The 23,988-nt window shown below is 37.7% G+C and overlaps 1 protein-coding gene across 1 annotated transcript in view; it reads left to right on the forward strand.

Moving 5' to 3' along the window:
* The window catches only part of LOC114654609 (centrosomal protein of 120 kDa), a 126,891-nt gene that overhangs the window by 30,900 nt on the left and 72,003 nt on the right, over positions 1-23,988 (forward strand). Inside the window, exons 8-14 of the mRNA XM_028805243.2 lie at positions 1,019-1,238; positions 14,788-14,874; positions 16,044-16,215; positions 17,122-17,271; positions 18,039-18,221; positions 20,436-20,532; positions 22,638-22,775. Coding sequence (XP_028661076.1) covers positions 1,019-1,238; positions 14,788-14,874; positions 16,044-16,215; positions 17,122-17,271; positions 18,039-18,221; positions 20,436-20,532; positions 22,638-22,775 — 1,047 coding nt within the window. The remainder of the gene's footprint in view (positions 1-1,018; positions 1,239-14,787; positions 14,875-16,043; positions 16,216-17,121; positions 17,272-18,038; positions 18,222-20,435; positions 20,533-22,637; positions 22,776-23,988) is intronic.

Consider the following 23,988-nt stretch of genomic DNA (forward strand, 5'->3'; position numbering starts at 1 on the left):
TCCATTTAACAAAGTAAAAGGAGGCATTTCTTATCTCTTTCAGAATTTTTACATCTGCAGAATGAATTACAACATTTAACCACATCATAAATGTTGGAGTAAGCATCAAAACACCATAAAAGCAACACATTATTTGTTGGGAGTAACTAAAAAAAAAAAAGGTCTCAAATGCCCCAAAATAATATGTGTACTATAAAAACAGGATTTTTATTCTGTGCTTTTACTGTTGTCAAATAAGTAACCAGAACATCATTCTTGTTTAGCCAGCACACTTGTTCTGTATTTCTCAGTGAATGTCAGGCATTGTTCTTTTTGAATACTGTATATACAATTGTTTAATGAATTGCGTATTGTATAAATATTACAACATGATAATGTTAAAATGCCTCTACCAAGAAAAAGTTTACAATTGTAAAATCAATCCAAATAAAAAAAACTTAAGAAATTGGTGAAATTGAAGAATCAGCACTGAAGTGAAGCTTCAATAAAATTTTCCTGATATTACCATAACAACAATTTTTTTAAAAATGACATCGCTCCACCTAATAAATTGAATACAGTATTTGTTTTTAAACTTTTTTTGTTTGTTAAAAGTTGTTCACGTTTCATTTGTACATTGAGCCCTCCATATATACTCTGTATATATGTAATTATACATACATGCAGGCATACTGTACATATAAGATGATATCTTCCCCCTCCAACTTAGAGCTGGATCTAGAGCAGTATACGTTTTCAAACGTTTTCTGACTCCTGCTCCTACTAGTTTTGTTATGCGAGTACCAAGAATATAACATTCACAGACTTGGGAAGGACATTCTAGCTGCACACAATGTTTGGCCCAGGATTTAAACCCAAGATTCCTGAGTCTTGAAACAGCACTATTAACCACTGTACAACCAAGCTGCCCCACAGAAGAATAAAGCTGGTTATATTATTGCAAGTTTACAGTATATGGACACAATTTTCGGAATGTTTAAGCTAAATAAAGTTTTCCTGTGTTACTTCTTTTATGTAGCTTTCTACTCCAGAAAAAACCCAGGGTATAGGTAAAAAGGGAACTACCTCCTCCCCTCTTCCAATGTCTCCTATTCCAGAGCAGATTACCACCACTGCCTTGCATACCAGGAGCCCATCTCCTCATAATGTCCGTATTCCTACTGGCAGTGAAATCACAACAGAAAGTGAAGCAGAAAGCATTCAGGATGACCACAAGATGACTAGGAGAGGTTTGCTGGGTATGTCAATGAACCTTTTATATTTAGAATTTTTTCCATTTATTTGTAATTGTAAGTATGCTTAGTTAATCTAGTTTAAAGTAACATTGGCAATAGAAAGCTGTTATATGCCTATCCAGTTAAATTTCTGGTGACAACAGGTAAGCATAAAGCGATTCTTAAATAATCCAAAGAGTGTGTTAATGTCGAGAAGTAATGAGAGTTCCCGTGAAAAAAGGGCTGGGTATCAGCACTGATATCCTGATTTGATTTGATTCTTATTCACAATGCCTCGATTCGATACAGATTTTTTTTTTTTCTTTTTCTCCTCTTTGACTGAATTAGCATGCATTAATATATCTGAAGTGGTGGCTTTTTTTTAGAAGTTACTGAACCATGCATAGTGAACATTAATATTATGTGACAAATTTTAGTAACTCTTTATTTGAAGGATGTCTACACACTAACTTCATAACATATGCATAAGCTTGGAATGACATTTAAGAAGAAATATTTGAGTAGTAATGAACAGTTAACATCAGTATTTGGATGATGTGGAACAAAATATCATTGCTCTTTTAAAAGAAAAAAAAACTAATTCAAAATTCACCATAATTTAACTAACCACATCAGAATCCCACATTATGGGAGGGGGCACCTTGTTTTAATACAGCGCAATGGCATCTACTTTATAAAACATCTTCTGAATAATATTATAAAATAATCAAATATTGCTTCTTAAATAATTCAATGATATACAATATCATATTCATGTGTTATGAATAACCATGTAGACACCCTTCAACTAAACTGTTTGCCAAATTTATTCCCCTATTGGACATTTAAAATAATCTTGACTTAGTCAAAATTAAAGATATAGTAGTAAGACTGGTGTCTTTCTATAATTATACAGATTACACATATCTTCAGTTGCTCATTTGTAGCAGTCATGTTAATTAGTCTTGAAAATGTGTCCTCACAGTCTTAAGACTAAAGGGAAGCATTTTAAAATGAGGATCTAGAGCTGATGCTTGTGTGACAGTAGCTTTGAATGATTGGAACATAAAAGAAAAAGATCAAGCCATCAAGACTGATAACGTCGCTATTATGGAGCTGATTTGCTTTGCGCACATGCTCACTTTTGTATCATGGGCTGCTCTGAAAATTTCAGCAGTTGCTCACTTGCTTTGCTAGGTGAGGCACGATGCAAACTTTTTTAGCAAACTTCTTCCACTGTATTAGTACAGCTAGCCTGGTCCTTAAAGAGAAGCATTTGGGACAACAGCGAGTCATCTCGGCAACTTAGGCAGCAAGGTTGCTCCCAGTGTGACTGACATGCAGCACACTTGTCTACAATACATCCACCACAAGTACCCAGTCAATTTTAAAGTATGATTGTCATGTAAGAATCTGCTGCTGTCACAAGTTAGGGCTACTCTCTCCACTGACCTGAGAGACATGGCAATGCTTTGCATAAGAGCTTCATAAAGCCTACAGTAGGTACAGTAACTTCACTTAATCACTTTCTGGTTGGCAGTTCAAAAGCCACAATTCAAAAACCTGTATCATTTGTAGAAAGCCATCATTTTCAACAGCAGCGTAGGGTCTCTTAACTTTACAGACAAAATCTGCTATAGATTCTGTTATTTTTAGGCCATGAGGTGTATTAAATGGAAGCTTGGAGCTAACCATCATCTCCAGTGTAGATTGTTTAGGTTCAGCTTGTTTTGGATTTCAACAGTGTTTACTATTATGGATGATGTTGGGATAAATGATTTCTCAAATTTGTTGTGCTACAACAATAATTAACATACGAATTGCACAACTTGCATATGGGTTTGCTTTTATCCAGTTGTTCTTTATCAAGTCAACATTTGAATCATTAGTAAGTCCACACATCTGATTTAATTGTCGAAGATGCTGATTTCAGTTAAAGAGAAACACACCATTTTATGCAAGATAGTAAAGTGCTTTTTCCTTAGAAAGCCTTAACAGGCACATTAACAACATCTACTGGATTGGATGACAAAAACAAAGATAAGCAAAAATCTACATACAGTGGAACCTCGGTTCTCGAACGTCTCGGTACACGTACAACTCGGTTTTTGACCAAAAAGTTCACCAAACTTTTGCCTTGGTTCACGACCACACACTTGGTATACGAACAAGCCAGTTTCCCTTTCGGTTTGTACGCGACGATGATTGTTCTTGGTCAGACGTGTGTGCTTGCGCGTGCGTGCATGCGTGCTTTCGCTGTGAAGTCTTTGTGCTCTATTTCATTTCCCTTCTGGTTCGTACGCGCCGATTACTGTATTTAAGCACGTGTTCAGCCTCTCCCTGTTCATTGTTCTCAGTCAGACGTGCGTGCTTAACCTGTTAACTCTTACTCTTACAGTATTTCGTGTGCTTTTGCAGTTAACCATGGCTTCTAAGCAAGTGAAGAGTGGTGAGAAGAAAGTGTTGCAATGTTACTTTTCTCTTTTTTCAAATGTTTATTTTTTTCCCTGTGCTTAAAACTCATTTAAAAAGAGTGTTTACAGTGATCGGGTTGTAATGCTATTAGCGTGAACTCCTGTAATGTTACTTTCTTGGTTGGCTTTTAAATAAAGTTCGGATTTGTTCAAATGTTCCTTTTTTTCCCCTGTGCTTAAAACTCATTTAAAAAAAAGTGTTTATACAGCGATTGGATTGTAAGGCAATAGCGCAAGCTGCTGCAATGTTACAGATTGGGGGGGGGGGCTCGCGTGCTGCTGAGAGGAGAGAGAGAGGGCTCGTGTGCCGCTGAGAGAGGGCTCGTGTGCTGCTGAGAGAGGGAGAGGGCTCGTTTGCTGCTGAGAGAGGGAGAGGGCTCGTGTGCTGCTGAGAGAGAGAGAGAGCACAAACAACTTGCTAGGCCTCCCTGCAGCGTCATCTGTTGGCCCCTGTGATATCCAGCAGGGCTGTAAAGGAAAACTCCATTGTCCATAATTCCCTGCTGGTCTTCGGGGCACTTCCATGCTACAGGGAGGGCTCCATCTAGCGGCCTGGGGGTATTGGCCGGGGTAAATGGCCGGCCATCCCTCACAGTTCCCTCTCCTAAGTGAAGACCACTGGGGCGGAGCGGCCAGCCCCGCGAGGGACGTCTTCCTCCAGGAGAACCCTTCAGTCGGGCCTTGGCTGCGCTGTCTAGACTCCCCAGAGAACCTAGGGGGAACGGTGTATCGGTTGTCCCTCCGATCCCCTGTCCTCCAAGGACAACTTCGCCATATGTGGCCCGGCTGACGACAGTTATAACAAAGGCGTCGCTCTCCTGGTTGTCTTTCTCGGCGAGACTGGAAACACCTCGGAAACTCCGTCAACTCCGCCCTTTTCTCCGCCAAGGGAGGTTTTAAGGCCGCCTCAGTACACTCCGCCCTTCTCTCTACTTTGTCAGGAGACCCGCATTTTATTTTGAGGATCTCCTGCTTAATCTGGGGTTTGTTCACAGTTTGGGTCTCTCTAACAAAAGAGAGCCCTTTCACTGTCTGAACACCCTTTGACCTTATTTTATTCCACGGCGGCGTCTTCAGCACCACATCGCCCCGAGAGACAGTACTTTCCAACTGCTCCGGTTTGATTGGCACTTCCCCCGCCCCTTCTGTTACCAAGGACAACTCCCTTACAGCGTGCATCAAGGTATTGAGGTCTGCCTCGCTCCGAGAAGCCATCTCGTATAGCTGCCCCAGCTCGATCGGTCCTTCCCCCAACCACTCGGTTACCATTTCACAATCTTTTGATGGGCACGCAGTGCTTTGGCACCCGCTACAGCACAGGTTTTATTTACCTGAACCGCTCTTTTAATCTGGGGCATATCCACAGTTTGGGTTTCTCTATGTGTATAAGAAAGCCCCTTTACTGTCTGAATCCCCTTTGATTTACATATGACCGGTGTTGGTGTCTTCAGGGTCGCATAGCTCCAGCAGACAGCACTATTCAGCTGCTCCGGCTTGATCGACCCTTCCATCAAGCACCCGGTCCACGTTTCCGCCTCTCTTGTAGGGCTCACGGTGACTTGGCACCCGCTACTTATCAAATGCGGGCCCGTTTCACACTGCGTCCCTATTTCATTATATACGGTACCGGTTTTACCCACCTGTACCGCCAAATCAAATAATACGGGAGGCTGTCTACCCAACTGCCGCAGGTACTCATCTACCTTTCTTAACGGCGCTTCAGCCGCTGCTCCCAGCTCTCCAACGATCTTCTTTATAGATGCCAAAATCTGCAAGAAACTGTGCACGGGCTGATGCAACTTCTCCAGCTCGTGCACATCAAAAAAGTTATTTAATTCAGCCGGAGGCAGGCATAAGCCATCACTAGCCAAACCTCCCAGCTGGGAGCCAATGAGCACGCCCTCTCTTGGCACGTGCTCGATTGGGTTGCGCACAGGCTTCTGGGAATTGGTTTTCTTATTGTCTGAGGACCGGGTTGCCTTCTTCGGCAGACTGCGGTCTGTCTTTTTTAATTTGTCGGCAGACCGATCAGCCATTTCCCGGCCCTCCTTACCTTCTTGCGGGGTGAGCGGTGCTTCGCTCGCCTCCCCCATTCCCTTCGGAAAGTCCAAGTCCGTCTCTTCAGAGACGAAGGCGCAAACAGCGGGACGCGGACCTCCTCCTTCCGAGAACACACCGGGGTTGATTACGTGTCCCTCGCCAGCACCCGACCTGCGGAAGTTCGTTGTGTTGTCCGTCTGCCCGCACAAAAGCGCCACACCGTCTTCGGGAGATTCTCCTGCATCTCGCAGAACTCCGGATGATCTTTTCCGAGGTATGTGCACGGTACAAAATGAGTAATTTTAAATAAGTTATCTATTATATCTCCGGCACATCCCTCGTTGTAGTTTTCTTCGTCCGGAGGCCTCTCCCGATCCGTGTAGCCACCCTGTAACTCATCCCGAGTGTCGGCCATGACGAACATGGAATCTCCGCAAGCGTTGTTGCCCTGCTTTGCCTTCTTCTTCCCCATGACGGACTTGAAAATAGGGTTAGTGGCGATTTTTCTGCGTGTCTTGATGCTGCCTTCTTGGGGTATTCTGCCCACGGTAAAATTTATTTAAATTCAGGTCCTCTGCCAACTGACGGCCAGAAAATCCTGCCGAGACTACGCCAACTGTGACAGATTAAGGTCTCCGTGACCCCTTGAACCCTCAGACTAGACGTCAGACACCAGATAAAAGTCCAAATAATAGTTTATTATTAATAATAAATGTGCACAAAGCACCCTCCACTCCACAATACTCAAATAATAATATTTCCATAAACAATAACCAATGCTCCACTCCCAGACGCGTTGCCACCCTTCCACCCAGCTCAGCTCAACGTCTGGGATTTCCCATCATCCTTTTATATTCCCTGACCCGGAAGTGTTTCCCATCATTCCCTACAGTCCATGTTATTTCTTATCACTTTCCAGGTCAGATAAAAAGTCCTTTTCTTCAACCTGGAACTTGCCTATGACGAACTTCCGGGTTATAGGGCACAAACAACTCTCTGGGCCTCCCTGCAGCGTCATCTGTTGGCCCCTGTGATATCCAGCAGGGCTGTAAAGGAAAACTCCATTGTCCATAATTCCCTGCTGGTCTTCGGGGCACTTCCATGCTACAGGGAGGGCTCCATCTAGCAGCCTGGGGGTATTGACCGGGGTAAATGGCCGGCCATCCCTCACAGCAGCAAACAGTCTGCTATCCCATCAACCCCTAAAAACCAACACAGTTGAAGGTGCCAGGAGTTGTATTAGGTCAGGTTAGAGAGCATGCACTGGTACAGGTAAATAATACATCGTTATTTGGAATATGTGTTCTGTGTCTACAACGATCTGGGTAAATGTTGGATGACAGGAAATGCGAGGCAAGAAATGTTGAACACATAACTAAAACAGAAATTTTTTTCATGTTATAGTAGTGTTTGACAAAAAGCTGATGTGAAATGTATAATGTGTGAAGACTGAAGTCCAAATAGAATAAATGCTTTCACAAAAGGTGTTACAAAACAAGTGCGCTTTTATTCAAGAATATAACCAAAGAAAAATAAATCAATTTACATGTTACTGGCAATGTGTAAAAACTGAAGCCCAACTATTAATCGACAGAGAGCCGACACGTCTGCTTGGCTGGTGCAGAGGGAAGGACTGCCGCCTCATAATCAAGAGGTTAGCGGTTCAAACCCGGTTTCTTCCCGTTTTGAGTAGTGAGCTGCTTTTATTGTTACTATTATATACTGTAATAATGATTCAAATCAAATGTATGTTTTTAACACCCAGTATACATTTTTCCTAACTGTAAAAGTTACCTTTTTTTTTTTTTAATTCAGTTTTATTCACGTTGTATAACAAACTTGCCTCTCCCTCTCTGAGTTGATGGTGTTTATCTCCATTCTTTTCACAAGAGCAGCGATGACCACAGTTGGTGCTGTGATTGATGCCTTCTCAGAACTACAGTATTCGTTGTACCAGCAATCAAAGATTCAATGCCCCGTGACTGCTATCAGACTGTCATGCAGCATTTGCGCTTTGACAACGAAGACACTTGTGCAGAATGTGTGAAAAACAACAGATTTGCTGTGATCTTGGACACCTGACAACGTTTTGTTGAGAACTGTGTTTTGAGTTACAACCCAGGGCAACAACTGTTTCAAAACAAGGTCCGTTGTCCTTTCTTCGAAAACATCTCAACCAAGCCTGACAAATTTGGCATAAAGTTTTGGATTGCAGCAGATTGGGAGACAAAGTACACGTGCAATGCCACTCCTTATTTAGGAAAGAATCCCAGTCGTCCCATGGGAGAAAGACTTTCAGAGACTGTGGTCATTAAGCTTATTGAGCCGTTTCTGGAGGACAAAGGCAGAACTGTAATGACAGACAACTTCTTCACATCGCTTTCACTGGCTAATAGACTGCTGCACTGCAACACAACTCTGCTTGGCACCACGACCAATTCTCCGTACCTTTTGTTTACAAGCTACAGCACAAAGTGCCAGCGCACAATGCTCAGTCCTTTCTTCCTCTTCTTCCTTCTCTGTTTCTTAGCCACCTCCACTCTTCTCCAAGCAAGCTTTGTCTTCCTTCCTCCTAACTTTGGCTTCCTGAATGGAGTGAGGCGGCTCCTCTTATTTAGGCCCTGGGAGTGTTCCAGGTGGTTCATCAATATTACCTATTATCCCAGGTGTGCTGGATGTCCATTATAGGGCTCTGCAGCTCCCCCTAGCGGCCCCCACAGAACCCAGCAGGGCTGCACCAAACTCCAGCTCCCAGCCTGCCCTGCTGGAATCCATGGTGCCACCCATGATGGTTGCACTCTAGAGTCTTAGGGGAGGTATTGCTTGACCGATGCTCTCTCCTCTGAACCTTCCACTTCGTTGACGTCCCGGCTAGGTAATGGACATGGCTGTCCGTCACAATGCATAATAATAATAATTTTAACATGTATTTCTATCAATATTGCACTAAAAGTAGAATTGCATTTATTGTTATGCTTTTTTTTGTCAACATTGTCATTCATGAACAGGACTGATTCACTGTGAAACTGTTATACCTGCTGTAATCATGAACAACAATAAAACCAACAACAACAACACAACACTCTTAAATGGGCCAGTCTAGCACTGAAATCTGGAAGCTACATTGGCTCAAAATAAAAGGCATATAAAACTTAAACTTTCTCTCACAGTAGTACCATTGGTACCAGTGATTTTGTGAAGGGTGGCAAAATATAAAGAAATGCTAGGTTTACCAACCTCAGTTAACTAAGTATCATATGTCTGCAGACAATAGGTAATGATCAATTGCTCTAATGATGGTCTTTGAATGAGTTTATTTATGTTAACCAGCCAAGAAACTGCTATCAGTGATTCTCAAAGTGTATTCTATGGACCACCTGTTATCTACAAGCACAAGTCAAGTCACCTTTAAATTGCTAAGTTATGTCAGTTCATTTATATAGGTGTTTATGTTTTAACACCTAAGCAACTGCTCAACATCCACATGCAGTAAACTTGGATCCAAGAGGAACTGATATAAAACTACCACCATGAAGCATTCTATCTTACTTTCTTGCCATTGTTAACAAATGCTTCACTAACTTTGTCAAACGTTGACATGTGAAGAAGATTCACAATGAGTAAACACAATGAATGAACAGGAACATAAGTGAACATTATTAATATCCAAGCAGAAAACTGTATGGATGATGTCCTCTTCACCACTTCTTAGACACGGGCACTGGTGTTTACTTAGGGCACCATTCTTCATTACTATACTTCATTTAATGAACTTGCATACTGCTATGTTACTGGTCATATATAAATATGACACACCATATACTACTGTTGGGACCATCAAAGTGTATTGCTGATGGGTCCAGTATCTGCAGGTTTTTGTTCCATCAATTTTTCCTAATTAATTTATGCTGACTGATACAATTATTATTCAGACAGCTTTTTTGTGCTTCATTTTAATTAAGTTGCTTGTTAAGATTCCCAGTCTTTAGTGGCATTTATTATTAAATAGCTGTACAGTATTCACTATTTTTAGTTGATTTTTGTTTCTTTATAAGATGTCAATTTATAAGGAGTTTCAAATGGCATAAAAAATGTGAATTATTAGGAAAATTATAAAAAGAGTTAAGCATTTATAACTATAGCAAGAATACAAAGGATTATAATTTGCTTGTAAACATAAATCTTAATACTGTTGTAATTTTTGGAATACAGAATAGAAGAAGACAAAAAGAACATCAGATTAAACAATGAGACCAGTTGGTGGAAAATGAGTCACTGATTGTAAAACTGATTGGAACAACAACCTGTTGCCACAAGGGCTTCCAGAACTGAACTAAAGAAAAAAACCCATCTAACAAATTTCACTGTACAACAAATTTTTTGCTTCTTGAACACTGTTGGGTGTTTCGTATAGATTTTTGGGTGCTGATCACGAATATTACTTTAAAATTTACCCATCACGTACCGTTTCAGAGAAATCTTCAGTTTTTTCTTATATTTGTATCCAAACATTTTTGCTCCAGTAAGTGACTTATCAACAACGGTTTGTGTAGCCTGGGCATGTCCAGGCATGGAATCAGGCCAGGTTGGAAGCTGTTCTGTGGAAGTTGACATGCTGGGCAGGTCTGAACAAGCTTGACGCTGTCTCAGCATGCTATAAAGGTGGCTTGCATACACCGATCCTGCTCATTTGGTTAATATAGATAGCCAGTGTCTATGTATAGCATCAGTATAGTATCTGTAGCAATATAACAGTAAATAAGCTTGATGCTATAGACGTTTTGGTGTCGGGCGATATGTCTCGTCAATGTCGTAACAGCCACAATACATTCAGCTATATATGTGGCGAATATACACTTGCACCTCTGAGACGTTGGATGACTGCTCTTGTGAAGAAAGCTTATCATCTGTATTTCGGCTGCAAAATTGGTGATCAAGACAAGGAATGGGCGCCTCACATTTGCTGTGCGACATTTGCTGTCGGTCTGAGAGCCTGGCTCAGAGGCACTCGAAAGACGATGCCGTTTGCCTTTTCGATGATATGGCGAGAACAGAAAGACCTGCTGGACTGCTACTTCTGTTTGACTAATGTGTCTGGTTTCTCTGCCAAAAACAGAAGTCAATTGAATATCCTAATCTGCCTTCAGCAATGAGACCCATGCCACATGACGACAGTCTTCCAATTCCGAAACCACCAGAGGATTGGACCTTAGACGAACCAGATGAAGAAACTGCAATACAGGGTACTGACCTGGATTTTGAACTGTGCTCATCAGGCGATCCACATCTGATAACACAGTCTGAATTGAACTATTTGGTTAGAGATTTGGGTCTGTCAAAAGCAAAAGCCGAGCTGCTGGGTTCGAGACTGCAGGAATGGTGTTTGCTGTCACCAGGTACGAAAATTTCTGTGTTTCGAGGCCGACATCATGATATAACCACATTTTTGCACAAGTCAACAGTCTCTGTTTCTGTTGTGACATTGAAGGATTGTTCTTGGCCTTGGGTTGTGATTCATTGATTCTTCAATGTTAAGCCTGAAAGCTGTTCTGCTACACAATGGCAACGCTTATCCTTCAGTACCTGTTGGCTATGCAGCACACATGAAAGAAACGTATGAGAATGTGGAACTGTTGCTGAAGCACGTCCAGTATAGCAGATACAACTGGAATATCTGTGGAGATCTTAAAGTTGTTGCTCTGTTACTAGGACTGCAGCTCGGCTATACAAAGTACTGTTGTTTCATCTGTGAATGGGACAGCCGTGCCAAAAAGTCGCACTATTCTGGACAGAACTGGCCACTCCGTAAAAAGTTAGTTCCAGGACAGAAAAATGTGGCACATGAATCGCTTGTCGACCCTGCAAAGATATTTTTGCCTCCTCTTCATATGAAACTGGGACTCATGAAGAATTTTGTGAAAGCACTGAACAAAGAAGGTGAAGGTTTTCGTTATTTAAGACCGATGTTCCCAAGAATAACTGACGCCAAGATCGAACAGGGCATTTTTGTTGGCCCCCAGATCAGACATGTTATGAGTGACAAGCGGTTTGAAGATCTGTTAGTTGGGCCGGAAAAAATTGCCTGGAAAGACTTCAAAGACATTGTTGACAATTTTCTGGGCAGTTACAGAGCCCCAAACTACAATGACAATGAAATGCAACATGTCACTCAAGATTAATTTCCTCCACTCACACTTGGACTTCTTCCCTGCAAATTTCAGTGCTATCAGTGACGAACACGGTGGAAGATTTCACAAGGACATTGCTACAATGGAGAAACAATACCAGGGGAACTGGAATCCGTTAATGCTTGCTGACTACTGTTGGACACTGCAACGTGATGCACCAGACATTGAATACAAAAGAAAATCAGGTGCAAAATACTTAATTCTATTGAATTTAATAGCTTATGCGAAACATAAATGTGACTAAATACGTTATTGTCAGTAAACATATAAATGTCTATTTCTCAGCGTTCCTACATGATGCAGTAAAACCAAAACCATATTTGTGCATACCCAGTAGGTACCTGTCACAATCAGCAAAACTTTTCAGGAAGGAAGAATTTTCAAAAAAAAATTGTTGTGCTGTGTTCAGGGAGAAAACAAAAAAAAACAATATGGTTAAATGCAGCTCTGTTTTATTGCATTTTATGAAATACTAGTCCCATGTGTTAGACACCACACCAGATATTCAGCAGAAGATTTGTATGCACTATCCCCAAAAAAAGAAAACAAGTTCAACTCACTAACAGGATCCAAACTAACTAACCTTTACATGGAAGTCCAGATCTCTTCTCCAACTTGTGTCCAGTCCGTTTCTGTGTTAATTTAAAGGTAGCTATCTCAGACAGTGCACATCCCAGGGTGATTTCTGCCTTGGTATTATTTTTGCTACAGATATCTGTCTCCTGTTCTGATGTTCCCAATCTCCACTGTGTTAGTTGGCAGTCCTTAAATGTTCCCCCTACCATCTAACGGTACACCACATCACTTTCTTCTTCAGCAGTTATCGCAACCTGAAACGTCAGACTTTGCTGAATGTGGTCCTTAAAACTCGGCCGTTGCCTTCAGTTCCTATATAAATATAAAAAATAAGTTTAATTAATGTAGTCTTGCAAAATTAATTCACCACCCAGGTCTTTTTTTTTTTAAATGCACTCTGATGTAAGCCTGGAGAACCCACCTGTGGCCAATATCTTGTCTATTGCATATGTGTTAACGCATTTTTAATCAAAAAAGAAAGAATATTGAATGTATAAACAGCAAAATTTGTTGTTTATCTTATATTGATGAAACTAAACAGCCAATTTTACCATTCTAATAATGTGAAATTTTGTTTTGAACGAGTTTTAAAAAGCATCCTAATTGTTTCCTACTCATATTTAGAATTATCCTCATTGTCATAACCAGTTTAACTGCTCTTTTTTTTGGGTTTATCTAAGTTAGCTACTTGAAAGTTCTTTTTCCTTCTCTTACTACAGTCTTGGGCATTATTTTGAGATCCATTCTTCTCATTTTACCTGACACCCCCAACTGCAGATTTATTGGTCTCTGTTGGGGCCTTATCCCCACCACATCCATCGTGGTGCACGTGTGTGCCCATAACTTCTATGCTAAGTCGTTTTGTCCACTCCTTCATTTTCCTTTGTCATCCATGATAGCCCACACATCCATCTGATAATTATCTGGTTTTTTTTTTCTATCTTTCATGTTTTGCCTTTAATGACCATGTGTCACTCCCATATTGCATACTGCTTATCTTCATACAAGTATCAAACATTTTACACCAATGCCGGAGAAGCTCCTTTAGCAAACGTACTTCTCACACTGTCCTTTATTGCTTTCAAAATTGTAACCCTCAGTACATGCTTCCTCTTGCATTTCTCCATGCCTCTCACTAAAACATCTACAATGAAGTGATGTTGTGATACACACCCTATCCCATTGATAATGTTACATTTTTCACCATGTCCCAGTCCCCTGCTCAGACCAGTAGCCTATTGTGTACCTTACATCACAAAATTGAAATATCCCCAACTTTTTTACATCCTCCTTAAACATGGAGTTGTAACACCAAACTTCAGAATTCTCTTACTTTCAATAGCCACTGTGGACACCTTCATAACCTTAAGCCATGGTTCAAACATTCCTATTCAGCACCACAGATTCCATCTTCATCAACTTGTTGTAAATCTCGTTATCTTCAATTCTTTTGTCAACCTCTGTCAACAATCATCTTAACAACTGCAACACACTCACTTACCCTTCTTAGCTCCACCACTTTTTTTTTTTTAACACAAGTACACCAACATTGTCATCACTGCTCCCCTGCTAGGAAAATTTTTTTTTTTTTTTTGCTACTTGCACTAAATATTTAATTAAACAGAGAGAAACAGATCAAAAAGTTAATATGGTGGCAGTTGAGGAATCCAAAAAAAGAGCAAGTGGTTTGGAGAAACTACCACTACATGGCTAACTTGTCTTTTCTAATTGTTGCTTCAAGGGCCATATTATGGTGGAAGTATTTCATAGATGTAAATGCACTTGTAACGCAGGCAGTTTATTGATGAGGAGTGTTAGTGAATTATGACACCTGTTTAGTCAGACATGCCAATGACAAATGTGAACAACAGATCACTCATGTATAGGAAGAGATAAAATTAAATCTTACCCTAAAAATAGACAACCAAATTACATTCTTTGACTTTCTGAGAATTATGCCAATGCTATTCTTTATACCTACTTCAAGAGATATCCAGTTCTGTTTAAAATGTTTGTCACATAAACATTGGGGTCCAACAAATGTCCTTCTATTACATTATGATTATTAAAAATGATAAAAGTGCTAGTAAAGATTTTACAAAGATTCATTAAACTTTATTTTTCTTGGTTGCTTATAATCTGAGATATTCCCCTTTACACCCCATTCTTGCTTGCTATGAATAACTTTAAATGTTATTTATGACTTATTTTTCTATAACAAAGTTTCTTTGCTTTTATTTATTTTTATGGTTTATAAACATATTTATGTTTATTGATATGGTTTTGGTTTCTCAGATTCAAAAAAAGAAATCAGTAAATACTCTGACCAGATGAGAGCAGATTCTCTGAACAAGGAGCGAACATTTCAGGCAACACCTGAAGGTAAATTTTAGGCAACTGTTCTGAATAAATCATTCCTCTTAGTACACATAAGGTTTGCAACAATGTTGTGTATGCTACCATCTTAAGCTACATAGTTATTTTATTTTTAGAGTATCTTTTCAACTTGTATCCTTTAGCTATGAATGGGGAAAAATTTACCATGGTTTAAACTTCCATATTTCCCTTATGTACAGTACTGTAAAGTGGATTTTGTTTTGTCTCTAGTTCTTTCACTTTTTAAATTTGTTACTGTGTCATTTTGGAATTTGTTTTCTTACAATTTGGGAAATGGTTCCCATTCTGTATATATACAGTTTTTTTGTGGTTTTAATTGTACTTTTTTCTCCTAAGTAAAATATTAAAATGTTTGTTAATGTTTAAAAGTATATTATAATTTACACTTGAGTATTTGTAGAAAATGAGCAAGTGCCAAAGATGATTGAGTATCCACTAGACTTGTCTGTATACAATATATGGGTCTAGGTTCTAATTTTAATTCTGCAGTTGTATTTTGCTAAATATTAAAATAAAAAAATAATTAAAATTTACTTGACAGGACTTAATTTAACCTTTTAACTGAATAACTTTTAAATGTTTTTGTAACTAAAAAAGTAAAAATGCAAGCAAGGAAAAGAAAATGTGTCATATTTAGAAACAAAATAAAGAGGAAATAGCTTAATAAGCTGTTGAACATACATTGAATAAGCATGTGCTGTTTTTATATCGTACTAAAAACAATATCACATCTCTATTATCTGCCGATATAATGATTCACCATTTCTCTGACTTTAATAGTTTTATTAATAGGCCAGTTTGCAAGTCTGCATTTATATTATCTGCATGTGCATATAATTTGGCAAAAAAGTGTAATTAAATTAACCCCATACTTCCAATAAAAAATGTCTAAGTGGCATAGCCTTAGTTGATTACTGTATTGACTGTTGTCCAGTTTCAGTACTGGTAATAAAAAGCCATTAGTCATACATAAATGTGTAAAAAGCTTTAGTGATTAAAAATGTGTTAATTTAATCCTAAAACAGTGCTCCCCACACAAGTTTTTTACTTCTGTAAAATTAAAGATCTGAGAATTTTACTGCAAGCAGTGCAGTTATGTTAATTATTTGAACAATTTTCCAGTATTATTTTAATAGGTCCTTTCTATGTTTCAGAAAATGTTTCCCACTTCCAATCAGAAGCTGATGCTACTGCCTTCAATAGTTCTGTTTCAAGTTCTGAACTGAAGATTGCAATTCCAGCATCTGCTCATCATTTTTGCTTTGCTTTGGATTTAAGAAGTATAAAAGATATGGATGTTGGATTTCCTGTCAATTGTATGTTAAGGTAATGCTCATTTGAAAGTATAGTTTTTTTGCTATATAAACTGATGACATATTACTAAGTAGCAGTTTTTCATGATATAGTTGTAGAATGATGGGCTTGGGTGATTTTATCTTTAAGATATAAAAAGTAGTTTTAATTGGATATTAACATGTTCAGTTGCATTATAAACCATTAAAACTATTTTATCATTCAATATCAGTGATTACTGTATTTATTTCTTAATACTCCGTTTTACATTTCAATAGTTACATTGGATGTAACAACCAACAGTATGAATGCCAGCATGTTTCAGATATTTATTGGACTTCAATGCAACATCATTAATCAACTAAAACTGTGTGTCACTGGATGAGTGTTGCCACCTGTGCTTGAAATACTATCTTGTTCCAGTAATGCACAGGCACACTTTGGCCAAAAGAGTCTCTTGGAAAGAATAATTTGCAGATCTTCTACTGAAGTGGACCATACAGCTAAAAATAGTTAGGATAAAAAGTAGATTTCAGATAGTGGTAATTTATTGCAAAATACAGTAAATAATACTTTATGTTCTTTATAGTAGAAAGATAACAAAACCTCCCTTTACAGAGCAGAGCACAATTTTGACACTGTTGGTGGAATAAAAGGTTTAAAATTCTAGCTAAAGTGGTGATAAAAATCCCATCTCGTACAGCACACTAGACTAAGAAAACTTTATTGTGAAAAATAACCCACCATGTTGTTATCATTGCTAAGTAGTTTAAAATATTTAATAATTATAACTGCCATTTTATCACTTGGCCCTGTTTACAGTGTTACTTATGTACTATGGAAAACAGTGTTTGATATATACAGTATATATAAAATTGTTTTCAGGTGATAACCTTTAAATCTGCAAAAACATTTTGTGTGTTTTTCTCCTTTAAAAAGGTATTCATATTCCTTTTTTGGAAGTGCGGCACCTATCATGACAAATCCTCCAGTCGAAATACAAAAAAATATGGAAGTATTCCTACCTCAGTCATACTGTGCATTTAATTTTGCCGCTTTGCCACATCAACTGCAAGATACCTTCCTTAGGTATGTATTTATTTATTTCCGTAATTATTCATTTTACACTATACAATTAACTCACTCACTGACCTTACTAATTAATAAAAATTATAATAAATAATAGCTTCTTTTTTGTGTGTCTTTTTCTCATTTGTTTAATTTTTTACTTTTGTTTGTGAATCTGTAATGCTATTTTAGATTGCAAGTATGTTGTATATACACAGCCAGTCAGTCCTGCATTTCTTAAAAAGACAATTCATTAGTTTTAATAGCTTTAACTAACTGTGGTAAGGAATAATTTTATACAACTTTGAACACTTTACTTTTTAGAAAAGCATGCCAGTTTGCTTATTAAATATAAGTACAAGTCTGGGACTTCTCTAATGCACTTCATTTAATAATATGAGATGCATTGCAAGAGCATAAACATACTTTAATCTATTTTCAACTCTTTTAATGTCTGGTGTAAGCTGTTAAGGCACAGAATTCTAGTACATATTGTATACAGAGAGTGTATTAGACAATATCTGGTTTCTTTTCAGGCTCCCAAAGTAGGACTGAGTGCCCATTTGGAGTAAACTGGCCTAAGTAGTGCTGATCCTTGATCTGCTAGGTTGTGGGCCTGGTTTTTATATCAATATACTGTTTACTAATGGTGTAATGGTTTTAAACCAAATCGTGATGTAGACTCCCTTTTTTGTAATTGTTGCGCTATATATAAATCAGTATTCATGTTCACTATCACTACCTTTTTTTTTTCCCCTCATGATTCATTCTCTCTTGTTTCCTTTTAGGTCACCTCTGTTAGTTGAGCTGTGGCACAAAGATAAAACATCTAAAGATATTCTTTTGGGGGTTTCAAAACTTCAGCTCTCCAATGTTCTTACAGGAGAAAAAAAAAGACTTTTAAGCCATTCTGGTGACCAGTGCTGGAAGCAGTCTTGCACAGAGAGAGTGCCTGTAATATCAGCAAAAGGGTATTTATTTTCCACAAAATTATTTCTTACATATAAAATGAATGTGCATATATTATTTATCGTATATTTTTGACAGGCAGTGGGGATATTAGATACAAAACTGGAACCCACAAAGTTCCATATTGAGTAACCCAGAGAAAATTATGTATGTGTGGTTTTTGTAGATTTTTACATACTCAGAAAATTAAGAGAACACTTAATCATCACAGGCTAACACCAAATAATTTAAGCTTCAGGGATATCAATCTGTCCAGTAAGGAAGCATAAGCGATTGTGAAAAAACTTCACCTGCTTTGGTGCAAATGAATGTGACAACTGGAGAGGCAACAGCAAGACAACTCCTAAAAAGTCAGTGCTTTTGCAGGTGGTGGCAATAGACAATTGCTCTCTCCTTATCCTACCTGACTGATTCTTCTCTGGTTTTGCATTTTGCTAAGGTTCTTGTCACTACTGGTAGCATGAGGTGGTACTTGCAGCCAATTCAGGTTGCACAAGTCATCCAGCTCTGGGATGGCACATACATACATGCTGCCACAAGAAGGTTTGCTGTGTCTCCCAGCACAGTCTCAAGAGCATGGAGGAATCACCAGGAGATGAGCCGTTACATGAGGAGAACTGGTCAGGGTTGTTGGAAGGGCATCAACCCAGCAGCAGGACTGGTATCTGCTCCTTTGTGCAAGGAGGAACATGAGGAGCCCTGCCAGAGCCTTACAAAATGACCTCCAGCTGGTTACTGGTGTGCATGTTTTGACCAAACTATCAGAAACAGACTCCATTAGGGTGGCATGAGGGTCCAGTGTCCTCTAGTGGGATCCGTGATCACAGCCCATCACCATGCAGTATGGTTGGCATTCGCCAGACAATACCACAATTAACAGCTTTGCCATTGGTGCCCCATTCTTCTCACAGATGAGAGCAGGTTCATACTTGGCACATGTGACAGACGCGAAAGAGTCTGAAGATGCCATGGTGAACGTCATGCAGCCTGCAGAATCGTCCAGCATGACCAGTTTGGAGGTGGATCAGTGATGGTCTGTGGAGGCATATCCTTGGAAGGTCGCACAGACCTCCATGTGCTAGGCAACGGTACCCTGACTGCTGTTAGGTACCGGGATGAAATCCTCAGAGCTATTGTCAGACCTTACATTGGTACAGAGGGCCCGGGTTCCTATTTGTGCAGGACATTACCCAGCTTCATGTGGCCATGTGTGTAAGCAGTTCCTGGATGACGAAGGAGTTGATGCCATTGACTGGCCCACAGGTTCCCCAGGTCTTTGAATCTAATTGAGAACCTCTGGTATGTTATGTATTAGTGCATCCGGTGTCTCCAAGTGATTCCACTGACTGTCCAGTAGCTCACTGATGCCCTGATCCAGGTCCCAGAGGAATTCCCCCAGGACACCATCTGCCATCTCATTAGGAGAATGCCCAGACGTTGTTGGGAGTACATACAAGCACCTGGTGGCCATATGCCATACAGAGTCGCATTATGAGTTGTCATGATGAAATTCACGCAAAGTAAATCAGCCTGTGATTTCAATTGTTGTCGTTGATTTTTGGTGTGATGTTGAATCCAGTCCTCAGTAGTTGGTGATTTTAGTTTCCATTGACCATTGTTACATCATTTGTTTGCAACAAATTACACTATTACTCAGTAAATTTTTTCCACTTGAATATTTTGCTCACCAATATCCAATATGTGATTTAAGTGTTCCTTTCATTTTTTGAGCAGTGTATTTCTGCCTTTACTTATCATTTATAATCAATAAAAAATGTACCTCTTCATATTAAATTTAAAATCCATACATACAGTAAAGTTTAATGAATCTTGGTGTATTTAGTTTAAAAAATTAACTCAATTACACATTTGTCACTAAGCATTTTTCTTTCTGTGATTATAATTTTTTTTATGAGATGAGAAATTTTAATACATTTAATGTGATTCTGTTTTCCGTGTTACTTTATTTATCTTGAGCAGTTTTCAAAGTTATGCCCTAAAGTCTGATGTTTCACTAGATGGCAGCAGAGTACCCCTGTTGATAGCTAAGGAGCTTTTTTTGTACTTGAATAGCTTTTATAATAAAGGCTTTACTTACATTGTGGTACATGTTTTATAGGTAAATGGGAATTGCTATGTTAAATGTACTTGATAAACATGCTTGCATTACTATTCAGAAATTTTTTTAATTTGCTTATTTTTTCCTTTTCTTATAGACCCAGTGTGCAAATAGCTGAGCTTCTGTACTTTATGACCATAAAAGACTTTGGTTTAGTTAAAACACAAAATGTCTTTGTTTCTGAGTCTTCAGAGGTAATATGTTAAATATTACATACGAAACTAGTGATTTTTTTAATTTGTGAAAAATAATGGTAATAGTAATAATAATAAATAATACTAATAATTTCATTTTGGTTGACATCAACAAATTACTATTGACAACATCTACTCTTTGACCTTAAAGAATCATCATTGGTATTAAAAGATTCGTCATTAGACAAAATTGTTTTTATTTAAATGAAACATTACAATCTTTCACATTTGAGGAGCCTGGTCTTCTGTCTGCAATAGGGTGGTTGTGTTGATAACTCTTTAAAAGGCATTTTAGGCTACTTTTAGTTTATTTTAGATTTCTAGGAAATATTTTGTGCTTTTTGGAATAACAACAAGATCAATGTAAATTCGTATCTTGAAACATTTATTAAAACTTTTTTTTTTTAGTTTTTTTTTTTATATAACATAAAAACAACAACCAAAACAATAACAAAATAATGATACTCTAACTAGAGTACCATATGAGATGCACAGAAGGCATACTAAAACTATACAATCAACACAGCTTCTTGACTGTAACACTAGACTTTGAATGAATCCCTAAACAATTAAAATATAAAACTTTAAAACAAGAAAAGCAAGTTAATTGTTAAAAAGGAATATTTCAGTCATCATGTTTTGTTATCATATTGGGCTGATCAGTTTATTCCACGGACGTGAATTTAATTTTTATGTTTATGGGGCTGATTTTGTAAGATTATGATTTTTGCACTCACTGACACTGGTCAACTGATACGTCAACTTCAATTCCACCTTAAGTAGCCTGTAGCAATATATAGACCTAAACACAACTAATATAGCCTCGTCAACCCAATTTTATGAGCATGGCATTTCTTTAGAATCACTTCAGGCTTTGTGGGTCATTTTACCCTATGTCCCCCCATAGCCATGTCCCTCCATAGCCAGTGGCTGATTTTATATATGTGTGAAAAAACTGATAAAATTTCTAGGTCAGGCTTTAAACTATACTTAATCCTTATATAAATGATGGTAATGTAAAAGCAACAAGATCGATTATAAGAGGCCTATGTGCTTTTTTAATTATATGCACATATACAGTGTGGGTGTGTATTAGTGTTAGATTAGTACTAAACTTTTTACTTCGGTATTGATACGAGCTTTCTGATTTCTCTACTAGTACCAAAAGGGTTCTGAAGAAAATAACAGGTAATTCTAAAACCTTGTGTGTTACTCTAGCCTACCAGGTACACTGCAGCATTGTGCCACACTATGCACTGCTTGCCTGTTTTTTTTAAATTCCTGTATTGCTTCATGGAACTTTTTTTGTGTAATGTCACCTAGGTCCCATGGTGAATTTTCTGTTGTTTAAAATCTGTGACCTTTCAGGGTGGATTTCAACTTAAGGAACAAAATAATGTTAGCAGGGGCAGAACACCCATGTCTGTGCTGGACGATTGTCACTCAGTCGGTAAATGTGATGCAGCTAAAAGTTTTCAGTTTTTTTAAATTGGCATGGTCCAGCAACAAGATCAGTAGCTGCAGCTGACAACTCTGACTTACCCCAAAACTAAAAGTGGAAAAATGTGACATCAGCTTAAGTACAATATTGAATGCCATTATTTTGACCTTTCAAAATTAACCATTCCTTCATAAGGAATCATTTGTAAATAAAATATTCAGCATAGTTTTCCCACATAGAAATACATTTTGTCCTTGTAATAATAGTTTTTGCTGAAGTTTCTAAGCATTTAAATTGTAAGTCCTTTTTGAAAATAAGCTCAAAGACAAAAACATGAGATTAGATGCAACCTAATGGTTTTTATTTTACCACAGTATTCAGTGTAAAAAAATGAACAGAAAATATCTTATCTTTCAAAGTACCATTTACTGGTTTTAAGTTAGCTACAGGTGAGATTATGTAATTAAATTAAATCATTAAAAACTAAGAATTGTTTTAGATATTATAAATCCTCTGTTGCAGCCAGCATTTTAAAATTAAATCATAGGCTAGGTGATGGATTAAAAGTCTAGTTATGATAAATTGTTCAGCCTTAAATATTATACTTTGACTTGTGATCTTTATATTCTCCAAATTAATGTACATGTTTGTTTTTTAAATGCAGAGTGTATGTGCTGGGCAGTCAAAATCCTCTCAGCCACCTCATATTCCAATATCAGAACCACGGGAGACACTGGAGTACAAAGCAGCTTTAGAGCTAGAAAAATGGAAGGAAATGCAAGAGGATTTGTTTGAAAATCAGGTCTGCTAATTCATTTTATTATTATTTTTAATTCTATACACCTGTTTAGATTAACTAAAGGCACATTCATTAGGGAACTATAAAAAATATATATTTTTTTTGCCAAATGGAACATGAAAATTTGTTAGCAGTTCAGGTTGCCAAAGGTAAAATCTAAAACACTGAACGCTTTGCATATTTCTGAATATTTATTTGATACTGCCATTTTGTATGTGTTTATTATTATTTACAGTTTTGTCATACAATTTTCTTTCTATTATGCAGATTAAGTAGGAATACGAGCATCGAAGAACTACTCAAAGACACTTTAAGCACGATCTTTGCTAGATTTTTGTTTTTAAGGTGAAAGAAATGTATGGATGTTATTAAATAACATCAAAATTGGTGATGGTGCTCAAAAGTACAGTAAAGCTGGAATAAAAAAAGGCCCAGAAATTGTTAGTTTTATTGTGAAACATACCGTAGCTCTGATCCAGAAAAAGAAATTGTTTTGAGCAGTTTTTCTTTCTTCAGCTTTTATAGTCACTATTATTGAATTAAAATAATTTTTGAATTATGGTTTTGTAGCTGGAACAGATGGTATGAAATCTAATTTAGTTCATTCCATAATAGACACTTTAGCTGTTAACATTATTGTTTACTTTCTGCCGAATTTCTATTTTTTCATTTCAAAGAACTATCATTGGAATTAATATGTGCGTTTGTGTATCTGTATATGTATAGTCTTGCGTGCGTGCGTGTGCAAATCCTGCAATGTAAATTTAGCTGTCATCTCCACCATACTTTGTATAGATTTTTGTTGCTCTGATTTAAAGTTGTTTTCCATCTAGTATATAATTTTGTTTTGTATTATGATTTTAAGTAAAGCCATTCTCTAAGGAATGCCACAGTTACTAATGACTAGAGTGAAAAATATAATTTTAAAATGATACTTCAACATTTCATGGATGGTGTGACTGTTGAATGATTAACATTTCCAATACACATTTAATAGTATTTTTTTTTCTTGCATGCATTTGTGTTCATAAAGTAATTTATCTTATAACACCCTATATTCAAAAAATAGATTATTATATTAATGTGTTTCACATAACGTACATGGAAAATAGAATATTGTTTTAATGCATTCCATACTTAAATCATATTAAATTAACTTGCAATGTTTATTTTTAACCTGATAATTGATATCCAAAATAACTTCAGGCTGAACATG

Source organism: Erpetoichthys calabaricus, chromosome 7, assembly GCF_900747795.2.
Source record: "Erpetoichthys calabaricus chromosome 7, fErpCal1.3, whole genome shotgun sequence".
NCBI classification, from domain to species: domain Eukaryota; kingdom Metazoa; phylum Chordata; class Cladistia; order Polypteriformes; family Polypteridae; genus Erpetoichthys; species Erpetoichthys calabaricus.